The sequence below is a fragment of the Ascidiella aspersa genome, chromosome 4 (genome assembly GCF_963924565.1).
Source record: "Ascidiella aspersa chromosome 4, kaAscAspe10.2, whole genome shotgun sequence".
Lineage (NCBI taxonomy): Eukaryota > Metazoa > Chordata > Ascidiacea > Phlebobranchia > Ascidiidae > Ascidiella > Ascidiella aspersa.
The window spans coordinates 12,192,960-12,215,058 of record NC_139450.1 but is presented as its reverse complement, the minus strand read 5'-3'; the positions used below and the strand labels follow the sequence as shown (position 1 = coordinate 12,215,058).

The window sequence follows — 22,099 nt, the reverse complement described above, 5'->3', positions numbered from 1 at the left end:
GGCTATTTCTGTCAGTTTCTTCGAGCGTATACTATTTTTGCGTTGATTTGCGCGTTTCGGCAAGCCAACGCCGTGTGAAGAATATTACATCGTATTTAGAGGAAAATAATCTTCCGTTTAATTTTTTTTTTATTCATCTTGCCTAAATGTACAAAAGCACAGTTTGAACACATTATGTTTCCCAAAAGTTAATATACACCGTGGAACCCAATTCTTACATTACTAGTTTTTCTGTCTTACATGACGTCACAGCATTACCGTTTCCCCAACAGGGAACAATTTCCCACATGCCCATATTTGAAGCGACTGAAAGCCTCTACTATCGCATACAGCACGCTATACGATGTCGCAACCCCTCGCCCGATTTCAATACCAAAGCACCAAACGTCAGTCCTTTGTTTTCTTTTCAAAACTGACGCACCGCCTATATTTAGATATGTGAGATGTTTCAGACGGGCTTGGCTGCGATACAGGGCGTTTTGCAATCAGGTGCGAATTCGGTGTAATATCTGACAAAACGATGTTACAAACGTGAACCTACAGACCAGCGGTTTTGCCGTTTGAATAAAACTGATTTTAATATTACAACGTCGCAAATGGCGCAGTATATACGATCTTGGCCGGTTTAATGTTTTTATAAGTTCGCGTGAGAAAATATCACAGGGGTTAAAAAATTAAACTAGATATTAACGCCCAGACACTTACCGATAAGTATTAATTCTGTTTTAACTACCATTAAACAATAAAAACAAGGCAGTTACAACATGTGCGTCGATACGTGGGCGTGCGCTAAATCAAACAATTTGCGTTATGCGATTTTGGGCAAACAAGCAAATGGGGCGCTGTCGCAATAAATTTGCATAGGGCCATAAGGTGTAGGTTAGACGAGTCCCAACCTGCCTGCCAAATGCGCCATTACCTCATTCAGGGAAATTGCACAATTCTTGTTGGCCACCCAGTGGCATTTAAGTAAATTACATCACCGTTCCAACGCCGCAATTAAAACAAAATGATAAAGCGGCTGAAATTGTGTTGAGAATTCCATGTTCAACTAACGGCCCACTGAAGCGTTTTTGCAAAGCCTTTCAATGAAAAAAAGAAGAATAGTCGACGGACCGTTTCGTCAATTTCCATTCAAACCATTGGCTCGCCCATGCTTTTTTATGTCACGCCCTGTCAATGAACCGCATTTCGGACAAAGAAATGAATAGCCCGCAAATGGTGCTAGTTCCCGAACATGTGTTTTAAACATGCACAGCTGTTAGAGTAATTTGTTGCAGACAAAATATCACGAGTAATATGCTTAGAATGTATTTGTATTGTTCAAATACATTTGGGTTGTTATTTTACAACATCAATTTATTATTGTAAGGTTCAATTCCGGCTCATTTGTTAATCACATATATTGTTTAGTTAATAAAACGCGCAACTTAACTGCATATTTTACCATGATTTATATAGGTGGAATATTTCGTTTTTTTCAACATAAGCATACTTTCCCACTTGCAACCTTAGACAAATGTAAAAACATAATAACCCAGTCCTAAATTGTGTTTTGTCCATTTTTACTAATTAAGTACAAGCTCATACGCGACTTTCATGTTTACACCAAAAAAGGCTTGCACAGGGTTGGGCCGTAGTCACGTCAAACTTTTGCAAGTTACTAACAGTAGTTTGCGACAGCGGTTATGTCTGTGAACCAAGGCATAGTGTCATATCTCATAGTTAAGCTCGGCCTGCCACTATCAGCATTCTAACTTTATTGCTGCTGCTTAGCAGTGCTGCTGGCGCGGCAGTATACAGGCATTGTCAGCTTTTTAGTTGAATGCTGATGCCTGTTAATTACGCAATTTACTGCGTCCATCCATATGTTATGCTAAAGTTGCGTAATCTTTCCGTTGTAATAGGTTGCGAAAACAAAGTTATATTTTATTAATGTGCAATTGTCAGGTGCAAAATCCAAGCTAAAGAAACCCTATTGGGAAGCATGTAAATGCTGCTAAAAATTTTTTTACAATCTTCCAAGCAAACGGACAATTCAATTAGTTAAAAATGCAAAGTTGGAAAGGCTTACTTTAGGGAAACACAAAGGATTTTTGAAAGTGGCATTTAATCCATTGTTGTTGTGATTAATTTTCGATAAAACATTTTGCATTATAAAAAGCGCTCAAATCTGACAAGAAAGAAAATCGTTTTGCTAAAAGCAACTTTGCCAGGGCCCGAACAAAAAGGACCTGGCGCAACAAAGAAAGATTTCGTCAAGCCCAGCCAAGCACTGGCTGAAAACGTCGACTGTTGATCGCACGAGCAAGAAGCAGCCTTTAACACGATACAGGAGAATAAACAAGCCTCAAGAGATCGCTCTTTGTTCTCTTTAACTCAGCCCTGCTCCAAAGCCTTCTCTTTTTTACCGGCGCCGCCGTCACGCTTCGTTTCGTTTTATTGTGCAATACTCGGCTCCTTTTTCGCGAGTTAAAAAGAACAAACCAGAAATTTCGCAACCGCTGCTATATTGCCTAATGTTTCATCAGTTGGTTGCGCCCAACGGGGTGTTGTGCAACAGTTGGTTAGATTTCTAAAACCAAATGTAACTAATTTTTCCGGTATACGGCGCAAAGTTATTGTTTTATGTTAGATTGGTTGTGTACTTCAAGTAAATTTTTTTAAACCGTGATTTTTTACACTACTTAGCACAAGAAAATCGGCGCGACACCCTCTCGCCGGCAAAATGGTCGCTCCGTGACGGATTGCTTTTTTCTCTTCGCAGGCTTGCCGGTCAACATCCCAGGCCGCAGCGTTTTTTAAAGCTTGTTTACGCCGAGCGGTGAAGCGCTGCTTAATATGCCGAGCGCTGGCCGTACAAGTGACATTCTGAACTTGGAAGCCAAGCGAACAGCTGCGAGAAAACAAGCTGGACGATAATCGAAAGAACTAACTGTGTGTTAGTAAATGCTATGATCATTTAAGCAGCAAGAACAGTAAAGCAAAAACACACCACAAAGCAATGGCTCCGCAAACTACCAACAGCACTGCAAGCCTGATTCAGGAAAAACTGGGCCCTAACGACGACGCCGTAAAGCAAAAGATGCCGGTCGACTGCAATCACAACGAGGTGCCTGAAAGGACGAGGCACCCAGCCGGCCTTCCACCGACGGCACCAGCTGCCAGCAAAAGACCAAGCAATAGTTCCGACGTGAACGAGCGATCGCGAAAGCTGATCAGGAACTGCTTCGGCCATCTCCACACCAACCTTAACGTGCTGGTCATCGGCGCGCGCGGCGCAGGTAAGAAACTTTACTGTTTTTTTTGTTGTTTAACAACTCGTGTAGTAATTAAAGCATAAATCATAACGTGTTTAATTTGGTGTTGCACGTTCGGGCCACGCTATAGCAGCGCGTTTTGCAAGGCCGATGACTTAATTCCGCGAATTTCCCAGGCAGCACCGCGCATCAGGTCTCTAACCGTGCGACGTATTTTATTTTCAACAGGCAAGTCGTCCCTCATCAACTCGATGAACATGTCGCTGACCAAAAAGTGGACGGACCGCGCGCGCTACTGCCCGGGCCGCAACCACCTTTTGGACGAGTGCGTTATGTACCACAACGACAAGAACAGCGGCAAGGTGGTGTTCTGGGACGCGATGGGATTTGAGGACATCCACGACGAAGAACACGCCGTGCTCATCCTACGCTACATCCTCGAGGGTCGCATCCCGGCCAAGTGCATCCCCTGCGTGCTCCTAATGTCCAGGGAGACCATAAAGAAGCGCTACCATCGCATCGTCGAGGCAAAGCGACGGATCGACCTGGTCCTGTACGTGTCGGCGGCCAACGAGGAACCGCAGACCTTCTTTATGTCCAACATCGCCCGCGCTATCTGCACCTCCAAGCACGCCTCCGTTAACCGTAAGTTAAAATTTATTTGCATGATGAACTTGTTTTTTTAGCAGCGCGGCACCTGGGTTACTGTAAATTGTGTTGTTCAATACTTCCACGCGATTTCGTCGAAATCGAAATTAATTGCGCATGTTTAAGCCGACACAGCAAATACGTTTAAACTTTTAATGGTTAGCAACAGTGAGCGCGCCCAATAAAACACGCCCTCGGGATCTGTAGCTCTCGCAAAACAGCTTCTTCTAACCTTGCCGCGCGAGGCCGATCGTAAAGTATGTCAGCTGTAGGGCCCCAGTCGCCGTAAACAAGTTTAGCTTCCCAGTTCGCTTAGCACGCGCTGCCGCCGTAGGCCTGCGCGCGTGTGTTTGCGCGCTCGCTTGCTAATCTCTGTGCGGCGCCGCTCTCTCCGCTGTCGGTTTTCGAGCGAAACAAATCTCGCTCTATTTGCAACTCGGGGGGGGCGCTTTTTATTTAGTTCGCTCCCGATTTCTGCGCGATCGGCCTCAGTTACTTGCGTGTACTTGACGAGCGGCGCAAGTGTGCTGCAAGATCGACATGGAGTGCGGCCGCCGTGTGCAACCCGACACTCCATATGCCGATTATTCGCTTCCTGATTACAGACTGCAGAACTAAGCCCTTTTCGCACTTGTTTTGGCGCTGCGAAACAACCGCTATACTGTAGCATTGTTTGTAAAGGTTTATTCGTTTCGTGGCGATTTGAGCTAAATGTCTTATTTTTGTATAACAGGGATTCCGGTGGTGTCGGTGGCAACCAAGTCCGACCTTCTGGACGAGGGCGACGCACTCTCCCGCGATCGTCTGTCTTCCTACAGCCTGGAGAGCCTGGTCACCCAGCAGAGCCTGCAGCTGCGCCATCCGCGACGCAAGCAGCTCCCTCCAACGCCCGAGGTGGTGCCCAGCATTAAGCTGGTGAACAACTACCGGTGCGAACTCGAGCCATGGAGCGACGAGTCGGTCAACCCGAGCTCGGTAAAGTCGGCTCCCGAAAGGGACACGCAACTGCTCGCCGTCTGGCGCGAGATCATTTCTCGCACCGCCACCTGCAACGGCGGCGACCGACGCAAGCGTGCCTATTCGGCGGGCGCCCAGTCGCGGCCCATGTGCCGGTGCCTGCCCTTCCGCCTGGACTACATGCGCCTGCGCAGCGCCTCGTTTTGACTGCGCCGCCGTCGACGCGACTCCAAAGCAAAGAAGAAGATAGCGACAAAGCATGATCCCGCACCCGATCATCGGGAGGCGGATACATGTTAACGACGACGATGGACGAGCAAGGAGCGCGCGATAGAGACGCAAAACTCTGCGCACACACACAAACTACGAGCGTCGCACTTTTCTTTCTTGATTTACTACAAGGTTCCGCCGACAAAGACATCCCCGCTGTGCTGGTGCTCTACCCCTTCTCTCTCTCTCGCTGACGTCTTGTTATTGTTTTTGCACAAGCACGAGGTGCCCGGATCGACGTTTTTTCGGCGCGCAACGGGGTCCGATTTTTTTTGCGGGACGAACACTCCCGCCAAAATAAATTTCCCCGCATCTCAGGGGCAACCCGAGTACCTCCCGTTTAAAAAAAGTAGCAAGTTGAGAGACAACGCGCGTTGGCTGCTATGGTCGCGACTCAATAGTAATTCAAGAGCCGAGCAAAGGTGTTTGTTGTACTTTATTATCTTTTCGTTTTACTTATTTTTTTTGTAATTTTGGCCGCACCGCCATCATTGGTCACCAAGCCAACGCATTGGTAGGAAAGGTGTATATATTGTGATATTGTGTACTTGGTAAGAGTTGCCGGGCGTGTATGCTGGTAGCCACGCGACCATTTGGACGCGTTATTGTGTTGACGTACGTTGTATTCGGCGGGAAAGAGTGACTGTATACCGAGTGAGTGCGAGCGTGTTTGTGTTTGCTAAAGACTTGCCTTTAAAGCGAAAAAGTCGCGATCAGCTCCGCCCTGGAGTGCCTTTAAAAGCCGCGAGACTAGAAAATTCCCTTCTATTATTGCCTATTTTGTCATTTGAAATGCAACGCGGCAATCGCGCGACAAGCGTTTGAAGAAAGCATTTCAACAAAACTGCCTGCTTTGCCTGAACAGCAACAAATAGTCGCCTGTCGACTCCACCATCGTTTAGTTACCGCTTTTCGCATCGTGTGCTTTTAGTGCTCGGTGCCAAGCCGTTTAAAGCCACGGTGCGTTTTACATTGCTCTTCTGATACTTGTTAAGAAAGGTCAAAGATGTTTTTCGTCTTGCTATATTTTTTTTCTTGCAGTTGCGTTTTCAGTGTTCCATCGATATATATTTTTCAAAATACTATTTTTTTGGTCCCCGCCAAGCGGAGCCAGCGTGAAGCCCCAACTTTTCCCCACGACTGAGAGCCCTTGGTTTGTTTTGTTTGGTCCGCGTTCACCGTGCTATTAAGGACCACCATATATTTCACTGTTGCTTCACCTTGTTTTGCCCCCACGCTCTGCTATTTGTTTAAGTGTAGTGGGCGGCCCCGTTTATGTTTAGTACTTTTGTCTTTTTTTGTTATTTCGCCAACTTTTCAACAAAAAAATAAACAAAAAATCCTTCGTTATTCGAAAGTTTGCTTTGGCTAAGTAACATTTCTCAGACAGACTGTTTTTTAGACTTCGGTTGCCTAGGTAGATTCTAAGAAATGCAGTTCAGGTAATTACTAATTTGATAGTCTTATTAAAGTGGTACACACAGTGAACAGCAAAACTTTAAAAGCTGTAAAGAAAAGGAAAAGCGTTAACTATATACAGTGAACAACAAAACTACAAAACCTGTTAAGAAAAGGAAAAACATTACCAAGTTAAAATTTATTTTTAAACCATAGGCATTTACTTAGCTGCTATACTCCACTCAAAGCCTAACCCAACGCTTACTTGAGTTGCTTCACTAACCGCTGCCACACAAGCATTTCGACGGTACACTAGCGCCACACAGCGGCAACATATCTTTGTGCGTTTGTCGGCGGCGGGCAGTTCGCCAGGCGGTGCAATTATAGCTGCGGTTGCGGCGCGCAGCACCCACCTTCCTGTCCAAAAAGTTGCACCAACTTGCTACAATGCGCGCCGCGTGTTGCAACCTATATTAGGAGCGTCTACTTTCTTGCATTGGTGGTATGATATAGCGTGCCGCGGCTTGCAGACTAACTGCAGTCTTTCACAAGTCTGCATTTTTTCATGCCATGGACAGAGGTCATTTTATAAATGAGATCACATAGTGCGGTCTTGTGTGGTGTTGGTGATGTAACGGTCCTGGCATTCGATTTATGGAATCTTACTTTGTAGAGGTAGCTGCGAGCTGCTTCATGCATAATAGTTAACTGTAATTTTGCTGAAGCGAAAGAAACAGGAAATGGGCAACTAATGAGGTGCCGAATTCAACGGAAATTCTTTATTTAATTCATATTAAAAATGAATACAGAGTTGTTCGAAACGTTTAAAATGATACCTACTTCTGTATGGGTTTTTATATTCTTATTACGTCTTACTACTAACCTCCAACGAATATGCTCCTAATTCATAAAGTTTCCGTTAACGCCGCCTCCAATAAATTAGTTTAGCGGACTTGAAAATAAGGTAGATATGTGCAAATTTATATTTTGACTAGGACCAGGTACTTCGATGTTCTAACGATACGGCTACAAGTTGATTCATTCGGAACTGAGAATCCCATTCAATAATTTTTTTGGAGTTTGAACAATATGCAGACAGCCCTGCTAGTGTTATTTCATGACATGCTACTTTTTGGGCATGTGTAGCTCAGTCGGTAAAGCCAAGGCCCCATAAATTATTAGATGTTTTTTTAACGAAACAAATATCAAGTTAACATTTATCGCCAGTGCGAGTGCAATTTCGAAAACCGACCCCACCGAGTCCCGCGTCCCAATTCCGACTCCGAATCCGCAGCCCTGTTCTAAATCAATTCACCCTGAGCAAAATTTAAGCTCGCGAGTCGCAATTGAGATTGAGTAACTAATAACTAGTGACATCTAGTGGATTAACGTGGTGTGAATTTCTGCCACTAGGGAACAGTAAGTAGTCTGCTGTTGGGGCTACAACATAGTGAGTTTGTTTGTTAAAACAGGGTCACAAACAGGGGTGAATCCAAGGGCAAACAGGATATGTCCTTACCCCACTGACGTTTTGTAAAAGCTATTTTATTTTAATTCCATCGATTTTTATTATGTTTTGGGCCGTTTTGGGAAAATCTTCTTAGACCGAAAGCACGAAGCGTCATGTTCTGTGAAATAAGACTACGAATTTGAACAATATGCAAACTCTTTTATGTGTCTCATGAAAACCATATCTTTTTTAATTAAGGTTTTGCAAATTTAAAACAAATAAACGCATTTTTTCGCGAATAAACTATATATGTTAGCTGCAGAAAACAACAGGTGTTTTAAAGATAAATTGTTTTATGACGTGACTTTGTGACGTCATTCTAGAAATTTTCATGTCCTCAACCCAGACAAAACTTCTGGATCCTCCCCTGTTTTCGTAGTAGTTTACTTACAGGGACTCTTCTTCTTCTTTCGTATGTCAAACACGGAGCTCTGTTGACGAGAGCTATTTCAGAGTATCATTATCGAGGTCTCTGAGGCCTCGTTCCCCATGGGGTGGACGGTAGGTGGTACATTCCTCCACGATGTGGTCCGCAGTTTGGTGGTGGGCGCCACATATGCAAGACGGATTGTGGGTCAAGCCCCACTTCATCATCGACGCTCCGAAACAGCCGACGCCAATACGGAGGCGGTTAAGATTAACCCACTGTCGCCGTGGAAGGTCCAGGCCTTTTACTTCATAAGGACTGTCTATGAAGCGATGTACTCTTGTTTGTTGTGCTGCTGACCACCTCTCCGTCTACCGGCTCTTTACCCAGGTGTCCTTGGACATGCCATCTCTGACGACCTGTAACATCGTCTTTGCCTGGGCAGCAAAGGAGTGCCTCGATTTTAGGCGCTGACGGAAGGTCTTCTCTGTGACAACGTTGTGCAGTAGATGTTCTTCGGTGCAGAGCGCTTTTCTACAGAGAACTAGGGTCGCTGCCTCTCGGTGAATGTCAGGCGGTGCTATGCCGGCCAGCACTGGCAGCTGCTCGGTTGGCGTGGCACGTAGGCAGCCAGATATGATGCGCAATGCACTATTAAGGGTAGTGTCTACCTTCTTGGCGTGTCTACTTCGGCACCACACAGGGGCACAGTACACAACGGCGGATAGAACCAGAGCCTGGACAGATATACGCGCAACATTTTAGTTGAAGCTCCCCATGCAGTACCGGCTAGGCGGCGTATGAGCACGATGCGAGCGGTTGCCTTCGCCCTGGCGCTGTCGACGTGATGCTTGAACGTCAGCGTTCTGTCAAGCTTGACCCCGAGGTATGTGGGAGTAGCATTATGCTGCAACAACGTGTTGTTCACTCGGATGTTGTATTACGCTTGGCTCCCCTGTTATTTAAGTGTAATATTGTGGCCATAGTTTTTACCATGCTTAATTTTAGTCTCCAGTTTATGAAGTAGGATGACAGGATCCCCATGTCTGCGGTGAGGCCTTCTTCGGCTTCGTCCCATGTTGGCTTGCTGAGTAGAATTGCAAGGTCATGCGCATATAGCCATATTTCTTCGACTGGGTGGCGGGTAAGTCGTGGATATATATATGTTAAATAACATAGGAGCAAGGACGGAACCTTGCGGTACGCAATTCCTCAGTTTTCGAGTCCTACTGCACTGACCGTCACTTGTGTGGAGCTGAAAGCTACGGTTGCTCAGCATGTCTAATATGAAGTTCACCATGTGCATATCTGGGATCATCTCCAGAAGCTTTAGGTGAAGACCACGTAACCAAACGGTGTCATACGCAGCCGTGAGGTCGATGAACACGGCTCCGACTTTTTCACCAGCCTCAAACCCATTCTCTATATCTTGGCACAGTAGGGTAACCTGGTCTGTGGTAGATCTGCCATTGCGGAAATCCGCTTGCTCCTTGGGCAATTGTGGATCGATAATTGGATTTAGGCGCGTGTGGACAGATCACTCCAACATCTTGTAAGGCACACGCAATAGCGTTATAGGGCGATAGCTCTTCGGGTCGTCTTTTGGTTTGATTGGCTTCGGTAAAGCTATTACCTTTGCCCGACGCCAGATCTTGGGTAACCTGCCAGTTCGAAGACAGGTCGAAAAGAAAGAGGTTAGCCGTGGGAAATTTTCCTTTTTTGGTGTTTTATAAAATCAGGATGGATTCCATCGATGCCTGGTGATTTGCCCACTTTAAGTTATTTGGTGGTTTCCGCAAGTTCTTCAACGGTGAAGTCAATTGAAAGGTTGGAGTTACAGGTTGGGGACGTACTCTGCTGAATTGCCTGTCTACATTAGGCCAACGGTTGTTGCTGAGAAGTTGGGCGGCAATCGCATTGGCCATGATGGGGATTTACTTGGTTTTGCCGACCTTCCAGTTAGCCTGTTGACTGTTTGCCAAGCTCTACGACTAGAATGAGTAAAGTCTATTGACTTCACTGTTTCAGTCCATCTCTCCTTTCGTTGGTCGTTTATTCTGCGAATGAGATCATCGGCGGCCCTTTCTCGCTCATGGATGGATTCTGCCTCGTTTTGTGTGCGAAGTAAGTGCTCGCATACTTTGTCCCAGCAAGGAACGTATAGTTGCTACGAAAGCCGCGGGAAATGTTGTTCTTCGCAGCAGAAGTTATAGCCTTGCAGAAGGTCCTATAAGCGCAGTTGATGTCGACTGAGTACGGGGACGGCAGGCCAACAGCTATTGCATCGAACTGTTGACTGAATCTTTTCCAGTTAGCTTTGCGGAAATTCCAACGCCTCACGGGATTCCCTTCGATAGGCTGAACTAACGCTGGGGTTAGAATCAGAGATGGACGATGGTGAGAATGGGGGAATCTATCCAGGACGCGCCTCTCCGGCATTAGCTTACTGGCGCGGCTCTTAAAAGATGTTCCAGCACGCGGAGTGGAATGTGGGTTGCTCTTTGGGATTGAAAAGTAGAGTGGCGTCAATGGATAAAGCCCATTCGATAAGGGTATCGCCGTCTGCATTGGTGACGCTGTAACCCCAGTCAGTGTGATGGCAGTTAAAGTCGCCGGCGTAAAGAGCTGGTGCGGTGACATCTGGAAGTGAGTCGAGATACAGTCTGCTAGTGTCTTGTACCTTGGTTGTCAGCCACTCCACAGTTGTGTTGTCGTCAGACTGCGTTATCGCTGACCAAGGTATTCCATTCCTGATAAAGGTTGCGATGCCATGGTGCTTGTTCAGTGTGAATCCGGCAAGGTTGAAGCCCGGTATCTTCAGGATGCTAGAGTTGGTAGCATGAGTTTCCTGCAGGGAAATTATCGCAACTTTGTTGTTGTTGGCGATATGTGTAATGACGCTGAGTTTGGCAGCTGGCCTAAAAAAGGCCACATGCTTCCTTGGACTTGACGCCGGGTTATAAATTATTTGACGTGTTTGACGGTTTAAAGACATTGGCTTCGCTTATGTTAGCTACTCATAGGGGATGCCACGTAAAGGCTGTCTTTGTATCCCCCACAGGGACTCCAATAGCATATATTTATTTTTATGTCAACTTATTTGAATAATTGTTCGCTTATTTCGTATACTCACGTAACTTAGATTAAATGACTTACAATTCAAAGATTATTCTCTAAATTTATTTACCAACATATTTAGATTTAACGCAACTAATATTGTATCCGAACCGGAAATTTATGACACGGTTATAAAATAACGATGGTCGAATCGGAGCTGAACCGGAACTTTTTAATTGCTCTGAACCGGAACTGAACCAGATTCCGAAAAAATCCCTGAACTCGAACCGAACCTGAACCGGAAAAGTCAAACGGTTCGACTCCCTGAATATTACTCGATATTGCCTAGTCTAGTTCGACGTCACTATACACGTGAGCGTTGTTTACTGACCCGTCACCTAACGCCGAATTGTGCGCATTCAACCATTTATTCTATTTTATACGTCTTACTAATTGCGGCTTGAATCACCGCTCCGTTTAGTTTATCGTGTGTTTTTGAGATTTGTGAGTATACTCAACGGGTAGAAACCTAGAAGGGTACCGGGGACAAATTCAGGATTTTTATGCAATAATGAATAGTCTAATTTTATTTGAAAAGATTGCGTTCGCGCGTAGCAAAAAATGCAGTTGTTTGAGTTTGATTGGCAACATTTTAATTTAGAAAGAGACGTAGAGAATTGGGCTAACAAAAAAATTGGGCACGTTGCTCGACTGAGCGGCATTTTTGGACGATTTTGGCCAAAAAAAAAACATTTGTAAGGTCAATGTCCCACCGTATTTTGCTGCAGAAAATCCCATTCAAAGTTGCGTTAACGCACAAAAATATACGTTTGTCTTGTTTGTTTTTTTGTTGGACTTTAAGAGGTTTTACTTTACGTTGCAATGGCTATGTTGAAATTGCATAAATCATATTATTTAGCAGAAATTGCATGTTCGAAAAAGTTTAAGTCCACGAAAATCCATGTTTACTAAGATAGAAGCTGTAAAACGAAAGTGCCATAGATTTATTTCTATTCTCTCGATGTTATGTCATAAATAAAATCCTTCAAGTATTCAGCAGAACCGATGAATTACGTTTGGGGGATCCAGCCCCCCGACCGCAGGTTGCCAATCCTCGACTTTTTGGGGGGGAGGTCTGTTATTGTTGGATCGGACCCCATACCCGAGGCCAAGAGGCAGTATCGGTAATCCGTTAGTAGGGTGGTATCGGTTCCGATCTGACACCAAAAATCTGATATAAGATTTTCAGCCGTGGTTCAACGCAGCGTTTTACCTTATAAGGCAAATTTAAAACAAAACAGTTTGTTAAAATCAGGGAGTCGAACAGTTTGACTTTTCCGGTTCAGTTCCGGTTTCGATTTCGAACAATTTAAAAGTTGCGGTTCAGCTCCGGTTCGACAGTCGTTATTTCAAACCCGGTTCATAAAGTTCCGGTTCGGATACAATATAAGTTGCGTTAAATTTAAAAATGTGGGTCAGTAAATGTAGACAATAATCGTTGAATTGTAAGTCGTTAAATCTAAGTTACGTGACGTAATAAAAAAATCAGCGGTTATTATTGAAATATCTGAAAAATTAAAAATCAATGTTTTATTTAATCAATAAATTCATATTTTTTTCATAACATTTCGAGCATGGCGTAACTTGACTCTGTAAAATACAAGTTGTTACGTCATGCTGGAGTGAACCGGTTTTATTTACCGGCCCGGGTTTGGTTAAGGATTATGTTCTTTTAAATTATTCGGTTCAGTTCCGGCTCGGCTTCTTAAAATCTAACAACAAACGGTTCAGGTTCGGTTACGGCTCGGAAAAAATTGACCCAAAACCTGTTCATAAAGTTCTGGTTCGATTCCCTGATTAAAACCTAATGAACTCTAACTGAATCACATCAAAGCAATTATGGCCTAATAATAACCTGGTAAAAATGCCCTCAAACGTTTCAATTTCATCTTTATTGCTTGTTTAAGCATAGTAATGACGTCATTGGTATGAGGTCGGATCGCTATACTTTTTGTCCAAAATATCGGGCATCGAAATAGTGTTTAGTAGGCTTGGCTCTCGGGCATCCCTAATTCCAACTAACGTTAAATAGTTCACATAACTAAGATTTCTTACACAAAACATCAAATTTACTTTTTAAAACTTCAAAGATACCCCGGTCGAGAACCTCTGCTTTAGCGCAACACAGTTGTGCACAAAAACAGGGAATTTTACCTAGACAAGACTCATATTCCTTTCAGTTCCAGTTAGGCTCCTTAGAATCTTGGTTCAGGTTCGGAAAAAAATCGCCCAAAACTGGTTTAGGCTCCGTTTAGGGTCCAGTTCAACTGTCTGCTTTAGTTTAAATTTAGTGTAACTAAAGTGTTTCATTATATTGTTAAAAATGAATTATTGCCAAAACAATTAAATTTTGTTCATCGATAAAAAACAATTGATCGTTGGCAAAGTTAAAAGGTCGTCCCTGGGTGGGCTCGAACCACCAACCTTTCGGTTAACAGCCGAACGCGCTAACCGATTGCGCCACAGAGACGGACGCTTGACTGTCTCGAAATTTACGATAGATTCTACAAATCTTGTTACCGCTTCGCAATAAGTTTTGTATTGTGTATGAGAAAATCTGCCTAACCTTGACGTAAACTCGCAATTTGAAAATGGACTTTCTGTCGAATTATTTAATTAATGCAATTTTCTATACAGCTTGAAATTGCGTTGACTTGCTGTTAACTATAACTCTTCGAAACGTCATAAACGAAATGCTGGCCTGAATAAAGAAAAACGCTCATAAACGGTACTCTTGGTAGCATTGACAATATTTTCGGAATTTTACGATTCGACTTTAAGAGCCGCAAAAAACATGCCGGCGAGCCGCAGTTTGCCCAACCCTGTTATAGTCGTAACAACGTCTAAATCAAAATAAGTCCTAAACCCGTCGGAATAAGACCTAAATGGCCAGAATAAGGCCTGCACAACATTTTATCCAACTCTAACTTTATCACTAATTCCCCTAGTAATTTCGACCCTAACACAACTTCTAACCCCATCCGTTATACCCGCCTCTAACCCAAAATATTGGCAAACAAGTGCCAAAACAAAGGAGCCCTAAGTCGACACTAAAATGGCCTATGCCATGAGTCTTTCTCCACAGTTTTTGGCGTTGTTTTGTTCTTAAGCCTTATTGCGTTGAATTTCGGATTTATACCGACAGGTTTAGATTCTATTTGGACAATTTTGGATCTTATTATATCGTCATTTTGACTGCGTATTCCGCTTTATTTGTCGTTGATAAGGTATTATTGATATGGAATATTCTGATTTAGATTTTTGGCTTTGAAGATCTTATTGTGTGTTCCCAAGGTTAGACAAGTACGCTGATGTAGATTACCTTATTTAAACTAACACTGCAAGCGCACATACCCAATAATAACCTAGCGAATGGACGAATAACCCATAAAGAAAGTAGTGGCGTAGGAATTCCTTTAAAGCTGCGAAAGAGAAACCCGTACCAGGCACCACTCAATATTCTTAAACAAAAGATTATACGCTTCTTTTATTTTCAAGGAAGTGGGTTCACTTGACAACCAAATTGCAACGATTGATGATTCAAAGCATTTGATGAGCGACATTTACGCAACGTAATATCGTTGTTTACCAGTTCGCTATACATTAGCTAGGTTGTTTTAACCGACTCCATAGCCATGGCACTACACATTTTGAAGTAACGCTTTTTACTGTTGTTCATTGGACTGTATTTAAACAATAAAAGTTCACGTTTATATGACCATTGTAACGTCCTTGAAACACGGTATAGTCGAACGAGTGCCACTAATCTAGGAAAATAAAACTAACTGCCTACCCTAAAATGTATATATCGGACGTATTACCAATATCTTATCAGAATATGCGCAACATGAGCAACTCCACATTCACTTAAAATCGAAATAACAATACGAGAAATGCGGGGGTTCACGTAAATGGTTGCCGAGAATTAAATGTTTAATCTACTATACCACACTTTGTTATTTTCCCTGCTTATGGCATAAAAAAGCTTAACTAAGTGACAAGATTTATGGGGTTCTTGTCTGATTGAAATAAATAAAATTGTTTGCATACGTTTTTATGTTCAAGTAAACATAACACTTATTCTGTCAAAATATTTGAAAAAATACAAAATTGAACAAACATACAAACATATTATGGAACATAAAAAAAAAAAGCCAAAAAATGCAGGTTGATGTTACACTTAATATCACACCCATCCTGAAAGAGGTAGCATGTTGTGACTGTTTGTAACAAATCTTACTCAAAGATATTTTTCTGCATAAAATAAAATGGAATATATGCAAAATTTTAACAACATGATCTACCTTTGAATGTTTTATGTTTCATACTTATTACATGACAAAGAAAGATGTTACACATCAAAATACTAAAACACACCATAAATTGTTAAATTATTATAAATAATAAGTTGCTTTTCTATATTACTTTGCAACTGACAAGAATTTAGAGAATACCTTTCATTATCATGCTGTTGATTTATTTTTATCAATACAGCATTAATAAAAAATAGGCACACAAAAAAGGATAGATAGCAGCATTTTGAAAAATTCGCACAAGACAATGTATATATAAAGATTTACAAAACTGAACCTTTACAACAGTATTGTACTTATGTTTTCTATAATAAAGACTCCTTTGAACTGTCAACTTGTGTTAAGCCTAATTCAATACAGAAGAATGCTTAACAACCCATGAAACTTAGTAAAAGCCATGAAACACAGCAAAGGCACTTTGCATTCTTACAATTCTGATATATGTTAGTTTATGAAACAACATAAAAAACAAGCTATGAACAATACAACTTGGTACTTACCACTTGCTTTCAATAATACACATATTCTGATATTCTGTATTTAAGAATACAGAGATGAATCAAAAACAAATCAGAAATGAAAGCTGGGCCCCCAGGGTTTTGGTTCACAGGAAACCTTTGCATTTATCACATATGACATCATAAAAACAATTGGTTTCTGAACACTACGCTACTATCAAGTCGCAACATTATCATCATTGGGATGTTTTGTGGAACTACCTTTACATCTTGGTAGTAAATGTCCTCTTATTCTATGAGCATATATGCAATAGAGAATGTAGCCGAAGCATACTGATATGGAGGATAACATGACTAAAATACCAAATTGACTTGGTAGTGGCAAGGCAAGCACAAGAATGTAACGAATCATGTCCATAAAATTGTTAAGGGAAGTTTGTACTCCATTAACCACTCCCCTATCAGATTCTTTAACAGTCTCTTGAATGAGTTGTGTTATAGTAAGGTCAAATCCCCATAAGCCAATTCGAGCCAACACAATTCCTGACATTAGCAAAGATAATGACAAGAATGATGGTGGGATGCTTACTCCATCCAAACACTTGATAAATAAGTTTGATGAATTTGTAACAACTACATTACTAGATATGTTTGTTGTGCTTTGGTTGGTTGTGAGGGAAGGTGTAGGACTAACTTGATTAACTGGCAACAAAAAGAATGGACTTCCTGATACAAAAACTGAAGCAATACACATGCTAAGTGTGAGGATCTGAAATACAGCGTTGAACAATCCTGTCCTAATGAGACCCAATTTTTTTCTCATTACAGGGTACAAAAATGTTGCAATTATTCCAGTGACAGCTGCTGCGGCAAGCAATATTCCAACTAACAACTCACTGAAGCATTGGTTATAAGCATATGAAGTTGTAATATAACCAAAACCAAGCACTGTCATGTACAAAAATGAAAAGCCAAAACAGGGCATTGCAATGGGTTGGGCAATATATAGCTTCCACCCATCTTTCAAAGTAAATAGAAAACTAAACATTTTACGAAAAATGGACTCTTTTTGTTTGGATTGTTGTTTCTTATCTCCAGATTTGTCCTCCTTATCTTTATCATTTTCTTCATTTTCTTCATTTCCGTTTCCAGCGCCTTCATGTAGCTCTACCATTTCTTCCCCTTCTGGATTTTCTTCAGTGTTGTTTTTGTGGGCCAAAGCAGGAGTGCGATCATAAACTTTTTTTAGTAAAATATATTCAATGCACATCGAGAATGCATTCCAGCAGGTTATAAATATTGCCCCGCCCATGAGACCTGCCACGGCCATTATCTGGCCACAGGCGAGAGGTGATAATATCTTGGTGGAAAGATCAATTCTTCTCACCATGGAATTGAGGTTGGCCAGTTTGTCTTTTTTACCACCAGCAACTACAACTACCCAATCCTTCTGTATGATAATGCCAGTGGCAACACTTGCTACCTGGCTGACTGCTCCCAAAACAATTGCTCCAATTTCAACTGCAATTAGGCATGGTGAACTATTGTCTCCATACCTCAGGTTTAGTAGCAGAACCAAAGCACACAATATGACCGCCAGGTTCTGCAACACAAGTGAAACTCTTGCTGCATGGAGTCTTGGACTTCTGTCTATCCAGTCTCCAACCAGTGGTCCAAACAATAGTACCGAGCAGGCCAGCGTTAGGCCATATCCTGCAGATAATGCCAGTGATGTAGGATCAAGCTTCATTAAAAATAATGGTATGGCAAAATGCCACATACGATCTCCCCATGATGAAAAAAAGTGTCCAGCATAAATCAACACTTCAGTTGAAACCATTTTTGTCAAGTCGTTAAGCTTTTCATTATTTACCAATTCTAAATAAGAAAGTATGCAAGCAAATAGTTAGAAGTCGAACAATAATTTAAACATGCCTCGCCAATTCTGTAACTTACTTTTATGCTTAATTACTAATTTATATCGCCAACAAAAAAATGGCCTTATTTGTTTTTTTAGCAAACATAATCTTAAACAAATATTATTGAGATATTGCACTTGTAAGAATTTAATAAAAAAAATCGGCGCTGGTCTAGAATCCTACCACAATTATTCAATCAACGCACAATATTTGGGTTAGGGTGCGAGTTAGCGTTTGGGTGTGTCAAATATTATTATATTCATTATTCAATAATAATACCTGCACCCTAACCCAAATAATGTGCGTTGTGCTAGGATTCTAGACCAGCGCCAAAAAATCATGTTAACAGGGCAAAAACTACGAACTAAGCTGAGTCAACAAAAGGACGTGTGGTTTAAAATAACAAAACAACCGCACACGTTTAACAAAATAAGGATCAAGTTGTACAAACTTAATAATTTACATCGGCGCTCTCTCTCACTATTGTACGTGAAAAGTTATGCAAAAAAAAAATAATAATACCGCATACCACAACGCATATTGTTTGGGTTAGGGTGCGGGTTAGCGTTTGGGTGAGGGTGGGTCAAGTAATATTATGTTTATTATTAATAATAACTTGACCCACCCTCAACCAAACGCTTACCCGCACCCTAACCCAAACAATGTGTGTTGTGGTATGCGGCATTTGAAGAAAATGTTTTTTTTTATTAATTTTTACGTACAATAGTGAAAGAGCGCCTTTACATCTCCCGCGTGTGGCTTAAACTAACAAAACAAACCACATTTAACGAAAAAAGGATTGTTGTATAAACTTAATAATTCACGTCTACTTCTGTGAACAAATATATCTTGTATAATTGCCCTTTGCGTGACAACAATTAATGTCTACATTTTGTAACTGTAATACTGGAATTGTATTTAGCTTACTAACGATCAAAACATCAATCAATCTTGCATGACTGTTTGGTCACAAGGCAAATAAGGTAGGCTGCAAGCCGGTTACCACCACTACTGTCACTAGCGGCGGTAATATATGGTATGAACGAATACAAATTACAAACTACATTTGCAAGATTCGCTTTTGACGCTCGAGGAGTGCGCACCTACAATGAAGAAGGCGAGTTATGCGCAAGCGACGGTGAAAAGCGCAGGGAGCGCGATGAAGCGCCCAAACTGTCTATCGTTTAGAGCTGATACGCTCTTGAAAAGAGAAGATTTGTGGAAGCTGTTAAAGGACATCAACTTTCCATTGAACAAAGTTCTAGGAATTGCGGAAATGAAGGGAACACAAATTGAAGTAACGTGTACAAGCCGAGAAAATGTACTAGAGCTCCAGAAGAAGCTTGCCGAAGTGTCATATCTACGAAATGTGCGTCTTTTCGAGAGTGATGTTATTAATGTGGGTATCGGATGGGTGCCAATTCCTTTCTCTAGTGAAAGTATCGAAGAAAATCTAAGCTCGCATTTTGGCGAGGTGAAAAAGATGACTCATAGAAAAGATAAACAGGGATTACTGTCAGGCATGAGAATTGCAACCATGAATAAAGCAGATGTACAAGAAAATCCCATTCCGAGCTACATTTACGTGGATGGGTTAGAATTTTATGTAACCTACCATGGGCAGCAGTTTACATGCAAATACTGTGGGGAAGCTGGACACAAACAAGTAAAATGTCCGAAAAGGCTGAACGACTTTCCAGAACTCCTAAACCAGGATACAGACAGACAACGGAAAGCGCCGTTAGCTGCCAGCGCACAGCAAATTAGAACGCCTCTCTCGCCTGGTTCGACTGCTTTGACGCAAAAACAACCTGCAGATCAGACTTGTGCTGATAAGCACTTGCATAACGGACAAGCCGCTCCAATGATAACTGATAAGAACGTACACCTGAAGGCTGGCGAAGGAAAAGACGACTCCCAACAAGATTCAAGAAACGAAGCAGCATCGAACAAGACAAAGTTTCCAACAGCAAACTTCAAGAAACGTTTCCGCACGAGCCCTCCAGCTTTGCCAGATAGCAAATCGCAGAGCCTCTGCGAAGACACCATATCTTTGATTTGCTCAAAATGTAAAACGGAAAGCACAATGGCTCCGGATTCCAAGCACTTTCACTGTTACAAATGCAAGAGTGATTTCAATATAGTAAAGGCCTGTTGCGAAGATGCTATGTACCTGGTCCCAGCCAAGCAAAGGGAATTCTGTTGCCCAAAATGCCACTCCAGCATGCGGTGGATGCCATGTTGCCAGGAAATCCAGCCGGAATTTCAAGTGGACGGAGACGTTTTCGAATGCATCCAGTGTGAAAGGTACTCTATTGCTTGTGTATGCAAAACACTTAATGCGGTTCCAAAGCTCACTACGAGCAAGGAATGTACTAACCACCTGTGTAAGTTTAAACTTGTTAACTGTAGCTGTGGACAAAAGTCAGCACAGCAAATCGAACCTAGGTACCCATATAGATGTGCATGTGGCTTTGAATACGAATGGGACATTGACTTAGGAGTAGAGCGGGTATAACTCTCTTAGATGTAAGTGTTTTTTATTTTTGTTTAATCTTTATACTTATGCCTATTAACATTGCTTCTTTTAATGTTGCCGGTATTCGTGATGGTACCAAACGTAAATCGATCTTTAATTTTATCAGAGACAAAAAATATCATATTACGTTGCTGCAGGAGACACATTGTTGCCCCGCGGACGAAAAATTATGGCGGATGGAATGGGGCGGAGAAGTCATATGGGCACATGGAACTAAACGTAGTAGAGGTGTGGCTATTTTGTTTTCCAAGCGCCTAACGTATTCAGTAACAGATTTAATCGCTGACCCACTTGGAAGGTTCTTGATTGCCTCGTTGATAGTTGGGGATAGAAAGATTACACTAACTAATATTTATGGCCCAAACTCTGACAGTCCGACATTCTTTGATAGCGTATTCTCAAATCTAATGACGTCAAGCAGCCCTGACCTTATAATAGGTGGTGACTTTAACGTTATACTAAATGAAAAATTAGATAAGAGTACAGGCCCACAGCACGCAAACCGCAACTCACGCACTACTATAAGAGCGCATATGAACACGCTAGGCTTGCATGACGCGTTTCGTGTCTTGCATCCAACAACCCCAAAATATTCCAGGATTCAAATTAATCCAAAGGTAGCAACGCGTATAGATTTCTTTCTGGTTTCCCAAACACTTATGTGTGATGTTTTGACCACCGACATTGTCCAGGGAATCATGTCAGACCACAAAATAGTGACAATTTCTATTAAATTAGCTCCAAGCCTACACGGAACTGGTTATTGGAAGCTTAACAATAACTTATTAGGAGATAAAAAGTACCTCACTGTAATTCGTAGTACAATTAAAGATTATAACATAACCAATCCAAAAGGTCATGTCAACCCGCATGTTAGGTGGGACGCTCTAAAAGCAGTTGTACGTGGGGTATCAATTAAATATAGCTCTGAGTTTAAAAAACAAATTAAGGCCAAACAATATAACTTAGAAAAAGCCATCGGAGATCTCGAACATGAAATAACGACATCCACTCAACCCCTATTCAACAAAAATTATGAACTAACAAAACGTAAAAACGAACTTGACATGTTAGTTGAAACTAGAACAAAGGGGGCTATTATAAGGAGTAGAGCACAGTGGGCAGAGATGGGAGAAAAAAATACAAAATATTTCCTCAATCTCGAAAAAAGACACACCGCTAAAAAGGCAATAAATCGCTTAAATGTGGGAGACACAATATGCACAGATCAAACGCAGATAATGGAAGAACTAACAAGTTATTTTGAACAGCTTTACAAGACCAACAACAATAAATACCCACTGCCGGCAATTAAATCACGGTTAGCTAAATTAAATCTTCCG

The 22,099-nt window shown here is 42.0% G+C and overlaps 3 protein-coding genes and 1 non-coding gene across 4 annotated transcripts; 2 read left to right on the top strand and 2 right to left on the bottom strand.

Moving 5' to 3' along the window:
• The first annotated feature begins 2,809 nt into the window (after positions 1 to 2,809).
• On the top strand, positions 2,810 to 6,485 carry LOC146147909 (uncharacterized). The gene is made up of 3 exons (XM_083387671.1): positions 2,810 to 3,284; positions 3,489 to 3,905; positions 4,642 to 6,485. Exons 1-3 carry the CDS (start codon positions 3,005 to 3,007, stop codon positions 5,070 to 5,072), a joined length of 1,128 nt encoding a protein of 375 aa, XP_083243797.1. The 5' UTR covers positions 2,810 to 3,004; the 3' UTR covers positions 5,073 to 6,485.
• A 7,438-nt stretch (positions 6,486 to 13,923) lies between these two features.
• Positions 13,924 to 13,997, bottom strand: Trnan-guu (transfer RNA asparagine (anticodon GUU)). The gene has a single exon. It is a non-coding gene; the product is annotated as a tRNA-Asn (tRNA).
• A 1,679-nt stretch (positions 13,998 to 15,676) lies between these two features.
• On the bottom strand, positions 15,677 to 18,171 carry LOC146147907 (ferroportin-like). Its single transcript, XM_083387464.1, has one exon. It carries the CDS (start codon positions 18,136 to 18,138, stop codon positions 16,516 to 16,518), a length of 1,623 nt encoding a protein of 540 aa, XP_083243590.1. The 5' UTR covers positions 18,139 to 18,171; the 3' UTR covers positions 15,677 to 16,515.
• A 1,154-nt stretch (positions 18,172 to 19,325) lies between these two features.
• On the top strand, positions 19,326 to 20,735 carry LOC146147906 (uncharacterized). The gene has a single exon (XM_083387846.1). It carries the CDS (start codon positions 19,326 to 19,328, stop codon positions 20,733 to 20,735), a length of 1,410 nt encoding a protein of 469 aa, XP_083243972.1.
• Positions 20,736 to 22,099: the final 1,364 nt, after the last annotated feature.